The sequence below is a fragment of the Chelmon rostratus genome, chromosome 7, assembly GCF_017976325.1.
Source record: "Chelmon rostratus isolate fCheRos1 chromosome 7, fCheRos1.pri, whole genome shotgun sequence".
Lineage (NCBI taxonomy): Eukaryota > Metazoa > Chordata > Actinopteri > Chaetodontiformes > Chaetodontidae > Chelmon > Chelmon rostratus.
Window position 1 is genome coordinate 16,706,378 of NC_055664.1, and position 14,791 is coordinate 16,721,168.

The window sequence follows — 14,791 nt, forward strand, 5'->3', positions numbered from 1 at the left end:
TCTCCACCCCCCTCTGTTTCTTTGGCTCCCCTGTCTGTCTCTTTACCCGATTTCCTTATCTACCTTCCCTGCCTCCCCCTTGCGTATGTGGATCTCATTCTCTCTCATTATGATGATTTGAGGTTCAGCTTCAGTTGCTGGCCTATTAAAACCAAGCAGCAGCAAGCCTTGCCGTTCCTTACACTGCAGGCAGACAGCTAGGCAGCCTCATAAGATGGCCTCTACTCTGCATACTGCATTCTAAACTGAAATACAAAAATGGCCCATGTCGGCGCTCTTCTTGTACCCAAATATAATATGTTGGAATTCTCTCATGCAGCAGAGACGGTGGCACACACGCGGACATGCTGAGTGACCTTGGCAAATGCCACCTCTAGCCAAACTGCCACATCTCAGTGCCAGCCCTTGATGAGACCTCCCACTGTTTCGGGAGGGATGTTGAGGACTGTACAGGGATTGGACAGCGGACAGAGGGGGGGGGGGGCTCTCTGTTGTAAAACCTGGATGTGGGTAGGAGGTAGGGGCACGGGCAGGGGCCAGGATGGCTCTTCCACGCTCTCCTGCTCTGTTCTTCATGGCTAGATCCATATGTATACGGACCCAGAGAGTTCATCCTCTGGTGTGTTTGGACCATCATTAGCAGGAGGCATCCCCAGCCGTCCCAACAGTACGACCACGAATATTCAAAGTCATTCAACAATGGCGTGAAAGCTCCTCTTAAAGTGGTCTCCAGTAAGGCTAGTGGGTCTGTCAGTAGGTGCGTTAGGGTAAAAAATGACTGGGGAGGTTGAACTGCGGCTGTTTGAGTTGAATGCAGTTGAGGTGTGTGAGCATAGGACGGGATGGAGTGGCCAAACTGAGATTTAACAACCTGAATGATGATGAGGATAAGAGACAGATGCTTTGAAGACATTGGAATAAAGAAAACAGGGAAAAATATAGCTCTTCTTCCTAAAATATACTGTACAAATGCAATTATAGCATCAGCTACATATTGATGGTTGTGGCATCAAGTAGTAGATAAAGTATTAAACCACATTTTGCTGTTTTGTTTTGGTCCTCTGCTCCAAGTAAGTCAAGGAAGACACCACAAGTGGGCAAAGCGTTGTTTTTTATAATCTGGTTTGATTTATGAGATCTTTTGGTGTTGACCCGATATATTAGATCGGTTTATACAGTTATAACCCTATAAACTGATTTCATTTGGGTGAAAAGCCTTTGATTTGTAGCAAGTTCAGGGCTCTTGCTTGGAAAGCCTTCATAAATGGAATCTTCCTCAGTGACAGATAGCTGATAAGGTGGTTTTAAATGTCCTTCAGCCACAGTGATCATCATTTGTCCTGTTGTGGTACGGCAGCTTTAAAACTGTTCAGCTGGTTCACTCTTTAGTTTTGAGCATTACAAGGGTTTCTGATGATAATACATTATAATAATTTTAATTATGCTTTCCTGTATTCTAATCTGTAATGGCCTAAATTGCACCTTTCATTCATGATTCTCGACATGTACAAAATTAGTCCGTCTGGTGTTTGTCCCTTTTACTAAACTCTCTTATTTAAAATATGGACCAAACACTCAGTCGCCATTGAGAGCAATTCATTTGCTTTCTGATTAAAACAGTCAGAGCTTGATTATCTTCAGAGATCAATTAATATAATATGTCCTGCATGGTCTGTTGTTCGGTTCATTTGCTGCATTTGAAAGTTCCTGTTTTTGTGATTTTTAGACCAAATAGATGAAAATGATTTTGCAGAGTACATCTGAAACTTCATCCAGGGTCACTGATGCCTCTGTGCTGCAAGACTAATGATGTTCTTGTGCGTTCTCAAGGTTGCTCATATTGTTTCTTTTAACATGAATTTGAGGTATTTTGTCAAGTTTTACGTACAGTTAAGTAACAGCAAATACTGCCTCATCTTACAGTACACAATAAGCCACTTGATTCAGGCGAAGTTAGCAGATACACAGTTTAGCTTCAGTGCATTGATTGTGACAAATCGGTTACCCTCAGTACCCCAAACCCACAGTCGAGAGCAGTTTTAGGTTCTGTTGCACTCTGCAGACGGCTATTGTCTTCAGCTGCAATTTGATTTCTGAGTCCTGAAGTGTGATCAGATGCTTCTGAGTACACTCTCTGTCTCTCACTCAGTCTTCGTCTCCTACTTGGGGGACAGCGGTAAACTGAGGAAGGCCAAAAGCAGTGCTACACCAGATTTCACTCGACTCTGTGGTACATGGCTCATCTATTATACACACCTCTGTCATTCATAATCATCCCGTCTAACAGTGACAGTAACCAGCCTTCTTTAATGCCTTAAAGGGGAACCCCACCAACTTTACACACAAAAGTCTGTTTACGGCTACAACTGCGTATGTGGAAAAATTGTATAAATCCTTTCATGGCTCCAGAGAGACGAGTCAAATAAATTGCCTCAAGTGATGTCAGTTGAGTCGGCATCAGTTAGGGTTGAAGACTAGATGATGGAAAGAAGTGAGCCAACCGGACCTCAGTAGCCCACTCCTCAAAGCTGGTGCTACCACCTAAATCTCAGACAAAGCTGCCGATAGTCATTGTGGGTAATGTAGGCGTCAGGTTTTGACAAGGAAGAAGAATGCATGGACCAAAACAAGACGATAGCTCTTGTTCTGCTGCATCAATTTTGATCCTTTTTTTTTAAACTGTCCATCATGAGTGTAACAGTGTTAGAGGAGTGGGATGCCTATTCAGTGGAGTCCTCTTTTAATAACTTACATTTGTTTTCTCCCACTTCTTTCTATATTTATGATGACTGCTTGCTACAGTGTAAAGGTCAGTGCTAAATTATGTGTGTGCAGTGGGCCGCAGCTCTCTGTAATGGTAAGTGCAATGTAGGACAGTTGATAAATTCAAGTATCGGAGCTCAGCAAAGGAAAGAAACATGGTGTTTATTGAACTGTTGGCATTGTTGTACCGCTGTCCTGTTAAGCATGTTTATCTCCAAGAATCACGCAACACCATGCCATGGGACACTGGATCAGCTGACAAGACCCCACAGCACGCCTGACTGGCCGCCCCGTGTGCGTATGCAGGCGCATGTGAGCGTGCACACGCGTGTATTTGCAGTGGGGACTTTGTGCTTGACTGCTTGTGTGACTCTACATATGCTGAGTGCGGCGTGCTGGTGTGACAAGGAGACAAAAGAATTCCCCGACAAGGGGTTGTGAGAGAGGAAGAGAGAGAAAATCTGGATACATGAAAGCATGAAATGGCACCTTAGCTGGACTCCCCATAGTCTCCTCCAGCATCAGCGTCCTCATCATCATCATCATCATCATCATTCTCCCTTGGTTCTTTCATCTTTTTCTTCCAGTCCTCAATCTGTCTTTCCTCCTTCTCTCCCTCTTCGTTCCTCTCTCCTCTCCTCCTTTTTTCTCCTTTTTTCTCCTTCTTTCTCGCTTTCTCTTTTTTTTATTATGTCCCCTCCCCCTTGCTCTGGCAGTGACATTGGGCTAAAGTGGGACAGAGTGTAGGGGGGCAGTGAGGCAGAAGAGACAGAGAGACAGCCAGGCAGGGAGGCAGGGAGAGCTGCTGCTCTGCTGTGGTGCCCCCCCTCCCCCCGGCAAACCACATACCTCGGGCACTCCTGGCCCCTCAGGCCTCCCCGCGACGTCTGGGGGACCCGCTTTTAGCATGTCGCCACTGCTCCACTCCAATCTGCAACATCTGTCTCTGCAGCTCCTTCGCCTCCCATCATCCCTCATTTCTTTGACTCCTCCTCCTTCTCCTCCTCTTCATCCTCTTTTGGGTCTCTGTCGCCAAGATGCCCAGCAACAGCGGTGAGGGCGCATCATCACGGTGGCGCAGGCGAACGAGGGGAGCGCCAGGGAAGGAATGCGTAGGAGAATCGCAGGCCTTGTCCCTCCTCGCCCACCTCCTCCCCACTCAACCCCCCCCTCGCGCCTCACATCCGCCTGCCATGCAAGGTGCACTCAGCCGCACACAGGCCTTGCTCCCCGGTGACCCCCTGCTCCCTGAGATTCAGTATGTGTCACTGTGGTGCTGCTTACATGCTGTGGCACTGTAGTACTCCCACTGAGGACAACATAGCTTTAACAAAGGGCAAGGCTTTATTGATTTGTGTGAGAGTTTATCACATGCGTGCCGGCACTCTCCCCTCGTCTCTCTCTTGCTTGCGCACGCACTTGTATGCAAAGCCAGCAGCCAGCACTGTGTGTTTGTGCAGATACCTGCGTTTACACAGTATCATTAACTTGCCAGAACTATACAGGGGATTCAAGTTCTGCAGCTGCACAGAAAGTCAATGCGCTGCTTTCCGAGGATCCATGATCAGCCTTTTCCCTGTTCGCCATGTCTCCCTCTTCATAATGAATGACAATCACACAAAACCGACCTGTGTGTGAAATTAGACTCTTCACACACCGTTGTTTTTGTGTTTTCCACAGCAGAAATAAGGTCACGCTTTAGTACACTTCACTCTGTCTGTGTATGTGTGTGCATTGTGGTGTTTATAATGCATTAGATATGTCCCGTTAGCCTTCTCATGACTGGCGAGCATGTCTCTATCTATTATCTATGAGACTGAATAATTAAAGACAAAAGCGACACAATGCACCGCATGTTGACAAGTCTGGAGTTTGTGTTTGTTTGTGTACATGTATGCATCATTGTCAGTGGCCAAATGGAATTGCAGGCAAATGTAGTTGGAGCCTTTTTTTTGTTTTTAGTTGTGTGTTTGCGCAGTCTGACATACATAATTTTAACAGGAAAGAGATTATTTTAGTATCTTCTCCTTTCCATCCCACTTTCCTAACAATTTTTTCTTCATCTTTTCATCCAGACATCCACCCCTGCCTCCATCTTGCTGCTTGAATATTTATGGCCATTCCAATTAGCGTGGTAGAGGCCTTTAACCATTACAGAGGGAAAGACAGAGATGAAGATGCGGGGAGTGGGCTGATGATAAAAACAGACAGATTATCAGATTTCTTCTTTCTATTTCTTTTGGTTTGGATGAGTGCATTTTTCCATTTCCTTTATTTGTTTTTCTTCTTCCTCTCTCCTTTTCTCTCTCTCTAGTCTCAAGCATGAGTTGTTCAGAGAGGGTGAGGGCTGTGTGGGTGTAAGGGGTGTCACCTTCTAACAACAGATATAGAAAGAGAAACAGAGAGACAGCAGCAGGAGGAGGGACAGAGGTAGAGAACAGAGAAACCAAGGAAACAGATAGATATAGAGAGAGGGAAAGACAAAGAAACCAGGAGCCGTGGTGCTGGTGTAGGGGAGGGCGGCAGCTGGCATTTTTGACTGTGAAGCATGCCTTTTTAATGAGTGCATTAGTCCTCTGCATACCCATCCTCAGATCACTGCATCACGGCAAACCGGTAAACAGACGCAACAGGGGAGGTGAGGAAGGTCAAGGGTTGGGGCTGCAAAACCGAAACACTTGTAGAGAGATAAGAAATGGCAGAGTGTGCATCGCTCGTCTTCAATTATTCTGCCCCTGGTAACCGTGTGTGTTCTGCACTCATAAAGAGAGAGAAAAGGAGACGGAGTCAGTGAAATTCACACAACTCTTCTTTATTAACCTTTTCCTGTTATTTTGACACAGCCTCTTCCCAGTCGATACACATGCTTTTGTCTCCGCTTGAGTCAAAGAAAGTAGCAGTAATATGCCGTCCTTGCAGCTCTTTCTATGTCTGGCTTGTTCTCAGTAGCACTTAACTATTATTGACTACTTTGAATGTGAATAGAGAGGAGATGGGAGCAAGCGTCATTCATTTCATACTAGAGAGAGAAAGAGAGCGAGGGGCTCCGATAGGCAGAGAGCCTATTGTCGCTAGGTGTAGATTTCCCTTTGTCAAACACGTCAATTCTTCAGACCCAACAGTGGAGAGGAGAATAGGAAAATTATAGCAGCAGAGAAAAGGATGAGAGGAGAGAGGGCGGGTTGGAGGGAGGGAGAGGAACAGAGGAGGAGGGGAGTGGTATTGATTTGACACTCTGGGAATCACACCACAGCTCTGTTCATTTCCATTCATCTGCCCTTGTAATGGGGGTGTTAATATGGCAGATAGGGGGAGAGGGCAGGAGGGGGAATTTAGGAGGATGAGAACATTTTATTAGAATCCAATTGTTATTATCCTTCACCCCTGCCCACCTTTCAGCCCCTGCACACGCCAGACATGCATGCCTGCACTGGCGCACATGCATGTGTGTGCACTTACGCTGCATGCTGTAGACACACACAAACACACATGCACACACACGCCTCTAAATGTGAGTGAAGATGGGGTGAGGGTGTTAATTACATATCGGGACTGAATGGACTCACAGTCGTACAAGTCATGTTTTATAGAGTGTGTGCGTGCGCACGTGTGTGACGCCGCAAGGAGGGCGCTTAGACACAGTATGAGCAGCTCAAATGAAATAGCTTTTAGTAGGCCTTCCCAGTGCCTCCTTGAAATCAGCCATAATGGGCCCTTGGTAATTATCAAATAAATTAGCCAGGGGAAGGAGTGGAGGAGGAAAAATCAGGACTGACTCCTTTCGTTCTTTTTCCTCGGTGAAAAGCATCTTTACCTGTTTACTATTTAAAAGAAGAAATGCTTTATACAATTTTTTTCCTAGAATATTTGCACGCAGGTCTTCTTGGCGTGATCACGTGCTGTTCTGAGGCAAATCAGAGTTGGTTAAATTGTACCTTACTGCACATGTTATTATGTACCTTTCTGTAAAATGGTGCTCATCAGCAGAGTCAGAGTTGATGAATTTAGGAGTAGCAAACCTGCGTAAACAACAGTTTAAACAAACCACCGATTTTCTGTCCTCAGGCTTATGCAAGCCATTGTTTTTAGAAAGAATACAAAGATCTATAAAGTTAAAAAAATATATATTGTTTTATTATGATTTCAGTAGATAGTTGTATTGAGGTCACTGGTAATGCACATGCAATATTTTTCCAATTCCAAAATGCAATGGATGCAGTTTGTTTGTGCTGGAATCTCACATGCATGCATCTCGAAGCATCAAAATAGGACCGTTTGAATTAAAGACGTCACGGTGTTGCCATGTGTGTCGCTGTTTGTGCTCTTTTGCTGAAGCTTTGTGCACTTCACCAATCCTCATGTCATTTTTTTTGGCTGATTGCAAGGTTTCTCCAGCGTGCGATTGTCCGCTGCTTGTTTGTTGCAGATGTTTTGCTATTATGTTATATGGTCTACCTGTCACAGCGTGTTAACCCATCACAAATACGTTCACCTTGTTTTCCAATGTCAGATGCTCTCTTACTGTCTTTGGTAGGGAGTTGAATGACTGCCGGTAATCTAGGCTGTAGCACTGGGCCATATGCCACATTACTATTTTATTACTCTGCCATAGTATCCAGTGTAGCTAACATTACCCCCCCCCCCCCCCCTCTCTCTCTCACACACACACACACACACACACACACACAGAGTTTAATTGTGCCAACCATTGTACCACTGAGACCTGTACGATGAGACTTTACACAAGAAGGTTTTCCTATTTTGGGCCGCAGCAGCAGAGCTGTCCGTGTCGCTATCTCAGCCAGCGTTCCTGAACATTTGGAAATGTAGCTGTCCATGGTGCTGATCTGCTGCAGACCTCCAACATGCACTGATTTGAGCAAGGCCATATGCAACTCTGTAGCTGTTCATAATGGCATTTTTTTCCAGCTTGTTGCAAGGTCCTCAGCTGTACACTTTGCTCTGTTTGCTCACTGGGTGATGCATAAATAGTTGATGAATGAAGTTAAGGTAGATGCATCTTGTTTAACTCGATTCATGTGCAGTAGGTCTAGTAGCAACCTCACCCCTAATGTATGTATGTTGTAGATGCATCTGGTCAGTAAATCATGGGTGGTTGGAGAGGCCTTTCTCATCCGGTTGCAGCCTTACACAAACTCCTGTATTGCTATTTTAAGACAATTTAGTTTTTTGTGTGTTTACTTTGGGTATAAAGGGCAGCAAAAAACAAACAAACAATGCATCCCCAATGGGTCTTTTAAATCCAAGCACAGGGGATTAGGGGTGTTTATAGAATAGAGTAGATTTCATGGAGGTCTCTTCCTTTTTCCTCTCTTTGCAGAATCTCAATCACAAAAGTAGTTTGAATGTGGTACAAACAGCCATATATACCCAGTCCCTCATTCACTTTTTCTCTGATTCTCGAACATGCGGAAACACACACTTATACAGCCTCGGCGCCTCACACATACTCAGATGTGGCCTCACATATAGATCCACATTCTCCATTGCCCACTGCAGCATGTGGGACAACCCATGTGTGTGCGTTAGAGAGAGACAGAGCAGGTACAATTAGCAATGCAATGATGAGGGGATAGATGGCGACACGGTGGAAGAAGACAGCAGAAAGGCAGAAATGAAAAGTTGAATCAGGAGGACGAGTATAAATAAGAAATGTGTAGGTGTACTCCACTGTCTGCTCGTCGCTGTGGCATCCTGTAGTGAGGATGCTCTGCGCAAAAACACACACATGCTCACGATTTGTTGAGAGCACTCTGCAAACGTGGATCGTGAGACAGTGGGAGGAAGACTGTGTCGATGGTGAGACGGATTGTGAGTGTGCTGTATGTGTGAGTGTGTGTCTGTGTGTGTGGTGCATTTGTGCAGACTCTTGGTCTGCATTGTGCACAGGTCTATGGTCCATTTAGCCTTCAAATCTGAAAGGCAAGCATTGACAATAATGTTCATTACAGTCTCCAGCATGTGTTTTTGTTAAAAAGCCGGCGAGTGAAAAATAAAGTGACATGATGCACAGAGAGATGTGTTGAGCTCTTCCGTGGCCTGTAGCCCAGGCCTGTGAATCAATTACAGATCCATTCAGCAGTTTCTCTCCTCTCCTCTGATCTCCATCGCCATCATTTAAATGGCTGATTCCGTTTTTTTTTTTTTTTACCTCTAATGAAGGGTACTCTGTCGCGCACACACACAAAAGCACGCACACGCAAAGTACACATGAAACGCACACTTGCACATGTCGCTGTGTGCCACCGCAGCGCCCCCTACCCAGCTGTTGTCACGTGAGTGCACGGGCCCTAGCAACAGCGAGCGAGAGAGCGAACAAAAAAAGAGAGATCCTGGCAAGAGCAGGGGAGAGAGGAACGGGCAAAGAGAAGGAGGGAGGGAGGGGGAGCCGTAGAGCATTAATAAGTGATGAGTCCAACAGTGTGAATTGCTGTTAGTTAGCATTGCTGCAGCGCCGCCTTCATTTGCATGGCAGCCACCAAGAACAAACCCCCTTTACTTACGCCATTTCCTCTCTTGCTGCGCTTCTCTCCGGTATCGCTTTCTTTCTCGCCTTCACTCACTGTTTTATCTATTTCCGTCTCTTTCTTTTCTCTATGGTCTAGCCAGCGTCTCAAAATATGTATATCTTTTCTTAGTTACCTTCTTTATCTTCCTTTGCTGTCTGATCTGATCCTCTTCTCCTCCCAACCTCCCCGCCGCCTGCAACATTCCTACATGAACGTCATTTTCTCCTCTCATTGTTTTGCTCTTTATGATCTCTCTTATGTTGCCATTCTTTCTGTTTGATGATAATTTGTTGAAAATGGCAGCCATATACTATACCGGGATATATTTAGCTGCGTCTTTGCTGCATCCCTTCATCTTCTGCCTCCATCTGTACCTCCTCTTCCATTTCACCTCCCCTTCGCCTCTGCTGTCTCCCCCACCTGTCTCAAAGAAGAGGGGTGTCCTCTCTCTGGGGGAACTTTGGGGAAGACAAGTGATGCTCCAGGGCTCCCTAATCCTTTTCTCATTGTGTCTCTCGCTCCCTTCCTGTCTCTGTCTCGTTATTTGCATGAGTGTGTCTGTCTGTGGAATTTCTGGCATACATGCATGCGCTCATGTGCACACAGTTACATGCACTCACACACAAACACACACACAAACACTGATCCAGCAGCAGCAGCAGCAGCAGCAGCTTCACTCTGCACTTGGCTTGACTTCCTGCCTCAGGCTGATCAGCTGAACTGATTCCATTACTTACAGACCCCCCTGAAAGAGGAGGAATAGGAGCCCAGACTAGAAGGAAAAAGGCAGGGATAGAAAGAGGTAGAGGGCAGAGGGCAGACTGAAGGAAGAGAGGCCGGGAATGGAGAGTAGATGTTGTGCAGATATTAAAAAAAAAAAAACGTTAAAGAAGAAGAGGAAGGGTTGGGAAATAAGGAGGAAGTGAGGGGATTTTGCACCTCCCTTGGGTGTAGGATAGACCTAAAAAAAATCTCATCCTGCCTCCCACAGCAAAAAAAAAAAAAAAAAAAAAAAGGCAGACACAGAAGCACATACATACATACACACATTCAACAACAACAACAACAACAAACTCCTGGAGGCGTAGGCAGCAGACTAGACGAGAATTGATCTCCTCTCCCACAAGGAGAGTCTTGCAAGGGGAGAAAGAGAGAGGGAGAGAAAGAGAGCCAGAGCAAGACGTGGAGGAATTGTTTTTACCCATGTGTGGCTCTCAGGCCTGCAGGCCCCTCATCCCTCTCACTCTCACTCCCTCCTCTGTCACTCCCCACGGCATGTTTCTCTTTATCTCCCTATCTCTCCCTCCATCAATCTCCATCTGCCGTCCTCCTCCCTGTAGGGTCAGGCCCTTCCTCTCCTCTGCCGCCTCCCTCCGTCGCTGCCTGCGCCCTCGCCGCTGTTTTAGGTGTGTCACATCTTCACAGGCGGCAGGAGAGCAGGCAGCGACCAGAAATTGGATATCAGGTAGAAAAGAGCAGCAGTGAGAAGAGGAGAGAGGAAGTGAGGAGTGGTGGGCTGAAGACAGCGGATCGAATGATTTCATTAATGAATATTTCACGTCGTACGCCACTCTCATTAAGCTCTCTGGTGCTGAACTGCTCCATTTATTTACATGCTTATGGCATCGTCACTACATGCCATAACTTGACATGCCTGTTATTTTCAAGGTGATATAAGCTACTCTGAAACGCATCACTTAATATGTATGTGATATGATACAAATCCCAAGTTTCTTGAAATTTTAAATCTTTTTTGTTTGTCTGTTTTTGGCAGATTAAAGGTTTTTAATACACAGCAAATATATCTCTATTAATCGATAAATAGAAACTGTGTTAATGGGACATTCAGTGCTTAAGTACAGCGACTTCATCTTCATGGAATCCAGTGTTTTTCCATTTGAGATGAATACGATTTGAGTTAACAATACTACACTTCCCATCATGCTTTGTGTGATGCAAATCAAGACATTTCAGGGTGTCACTTTAGAGAATTGATTACTGGTTATTTAGAAAACAGCATCTGCTGAAATATAACTGTGTATTAAAACAGTGAGGAATCATAGAATAAGCTTCTTTCACCACCAGCGGTGACAAGCTCCTCCTCATTAATGTCCCCTGCACCACTTTCTTTTCTCTCCGTTCTTAACCGTCTCTGAATTTCTCACTCCACCCCACACTCCCCCCTCTCCACCCCCTTCTGGTCTGTCTTCCTCTCTACAGGCATGTTGTGACAGGGTGTAGCAGTGTGTTATACAGGGTTCTACTCACCAAGTGCATATTATCCTGTAAGGCTTAATACCAAGGTTGAATCAAAAGGGCAGGCTTGGAAATTACATCTTACGTCGCTTAGCGCTCAGCACAACAGTCTGACTCACATGAAAACATGTGTGTGTGAACTTTCACGTATGTATGCAGATGCAGGGGCATCTTACACATTTATGTGTATCTAGATGTGTGTGTGTCTATATATATATATATATATATATATATAGACACACACACACTATATATGACATTGACATTTTCTGAAATAAAATGCTGGAAATTTTAAGAATCTAAAAGGTCTGTGTGTGCTGAAATTATTAGTCTATTAATTGATTCGTTAATATGAAGAAAATTTATCCACAGCTATTTTGGTTATTATTTTATTCGTCAAGTCAAATCAACCTAAATTTCACTCACATTTTCCTGTTTTATGTCATTGATCATGAATTAAGATCTTTGGGTTTTGGACCAAAAAAAAACCAAACTAAAAACAATTTGAGGACATCTACTTGGTTTTTTTGTGAATTGTGATTTGTGTGCTTTCATTATTTCCTGAGTGAACAATGAGTGAAAAACCCTACTGTAAGGTGAAATGATGCATTTTGTTTAGTCAGTAAAAACCTGTCAGCTTTGACATAAGAAATAAGGCCTTATGTCTTCTTCGCATCTCAGTCTTGTTAGAGTGATAGTGTGTGTGTGTGTGTGTGTGTGTGTGTGTGTGTGTGGTGTGTGTGTGGTGTGCGTGTGTCCATGCGTGTGTGCGTGTGTGCGTGCGTGTGCGTGTGTGTGTGTGTGTGTGTGTGAAGCACACAGCTCTAGTATTCAACTATTCAATGCACCTGTGTTTTACTCAAGCCCTCTCTTGTCAACATTGCAAAAAGACATTGAAACAGCATGTACAGCAAACAACAGCCAGCATGTTCACACACACGCACACACACACTACAGCAGCATTCCCATAACCAAACAAACTGCAATCTACTACAAACTCTGAAGTGCACGCTGTCTAAAATAACCCTTTGGGGGGAACAGAATACAAAAAGATTCAGAGAAGCGGAAAGAATCAAACACTGAAATTCACTCTCCTCATCTCCTTCCCTTCCATCTCTCTCTGCTCTTCTTCTCCTCTCACACACACACATGCACATGCCGTCTCTATTGACATGAAGATAAATCAGAGGAAGACCAAGCAGTCACTGATGTGAAGAGAAAATGACTCTAATCTGCTGTTACCATAACACACACAGACACATCAATTATTAACACCTACAATAACTCTCCTCTCTCTCCTCTCTTTCTCCTCGTCTGTCTTTCTCCATTGTGTGTATCTGGCCGGATGGATGGGACAGAGTATGTTAAAAGCTCCCATGTGTCCACCTAAGTGCTGTGAAGACATGTATATTCTAGGCCTGCTTTTTTTTTTCTTCTGAAATCACTGATTGCTCTGGAAACGAGAGTGTTATGAAGGAGAGGCCGGCATCTTGAATACTTCAGGAGCGGATCATATCTTAAGTGACCTTTGATGTGGCACAAATATTTACTTGGACTCAAGGATGAACTGATTAGATTTGGTGGTCAAAGGTCGCCGTGACCCTTTTTGGCCATAGCTCAAGTATTCATACTCTCAATTATGACATAATAACACAAATGTCTCATAGGGTAAAATGATAGAGTGACAAAAGGTCAAAGGTCAACTTTACTGTGACATGATAATGCTCTGCTTTTCTGTCCAATGCCATAACTCAGGAGCAGAAGGGAAGATCGTGACCATATTGCTGATTCTTTAGGTCTTCTGTGCTGTTGCATCCATGTTTTACAGTTTGTAGCTTCTTTGCAGCGACATCCATATTTGAAGCATTGTAGTTCACCACAAGCTCATTGGTTCTGCTGATATTGATTGATTGTTGTTGCACCGTGTGATGAAGCTACCTATCAGTCCTCTCACTGGAAATTATTCACTGGAATCATATATGTTAATGCAGTTATAACTTCCATTTCTCCCAAAAAATACACTTAATACATATTTTAATAAAGTATTTCAATAAACTACATATATCATGTGAGTCTGGACAGACATGAATGTAAACTTCAACCTGACTGTTTGGTTGAGAAATACGGGAGGCAGTAATTCTGTTTCTTAGCTTGCTTTGCCTTTTTCAGGAATTGCAAACATATAGAAAAAGAAATAAAGGAATATAGTGAACACAGACAACGTTGTGTGGTTATAAATGCGTCTTGCAACATTTAGAATGATATAGAATAATAATCAATAAATGTCAAACAAGGTGTTGTATGCAAGGTTAAAATGGCCACTGTGGCTACAAGTTGGAATTATTTTACACAGATAAAACCACTGAAATTTAGTAGTAGAGCCATAAGATCATTGAACAGAGTATGTAATATCAGTTAAACAGCAAACTTAAGCGACTGGTCATTTCAGACCAGAAAAGGCTGCTTGTTATTTCTTATGAAGGCAACTTTTTATTTGAAAGAGGACTTTTTCCAAAAGTTCCATAAATCCCACTTTAAAAAACCTACTGTTTGGCCCTTTTTAGAATAGTGATAATATTTTTCCACAGAAAAGGCCAGAAAGTAAGCGTAGCCCCATGGTGGACAGTACAGAATCTAATTAAAAACCAAATTACCAAGTCACAATCCTCCAAATGTGATTATTAGCTGGAATATTTGATTAGATAACCTTAATCCTTAACAGGGTGAGTGGGGATCCACATAGACCCGATGCTGTACGTTCACATCATATGCCTTTGTTATAATGGCTTATTTACTACTCAAATATATTGACCTTCTCTCCTCTTCCACCTGCTCTGCTGTCTTCCACAGGTAACCGTTTCTTCCTGACCTCTTTTGGTGCTCTGTATATCTCAGAAGTGCAGAAGGAAGATGCTCTGTCCACCTACCGCTGCATCACAAAGCACAAGTACAGTGGAGAGACTCGCCAGAGCAATGGAGCCAGGCTCTCTGTTATGGGTAGGCCACAAGTTGCTGCTTACAGTATTAGCTTAAATGCTAATCAAAACATGAGTATATGAGCAGGGGGTTGTCTTATATTTACAGTTTTATGTTCGGAATAGTTCCAACATACTCTTAGACTTAGATGAGAAGATTGATACCACACCTTTACACTAAATATCAAGCTGCGGCCAGGAGCTTAGCTTATCTTAGCATAACGACTGGAAACAGGGATCCGTCTCTGCACTTTTACATCTCACTAA

The 14,791-nt window shown here is 44.0% G+C and overlaps 1 protein-coding gene across 2 annotated transcripts in view; it reads left to right on the top strand.

The window, feature by feature from the left end:
- Positions 1-14,791, top strand: part of LOC121608830 (Down syndrome cell adhesion molecule-like protein 1 homolog) — a 97,223-nt gene that overhangs the window by 44,469 nt on the left and 37,963 nt on the right. For both annotated transcript variants that reach the window (XM_041940218.1, XM_041940220.1), the window contains exon 4: positions 14,400-14,546. In XM_041940218.1, the coding sequence (XP_041796152.1) occupies positions 14,400-14,546 (147 nt within the window). The remainder of the gene's footprint in view (positions 1-14,399; positions 14,547-14,791) is intronic.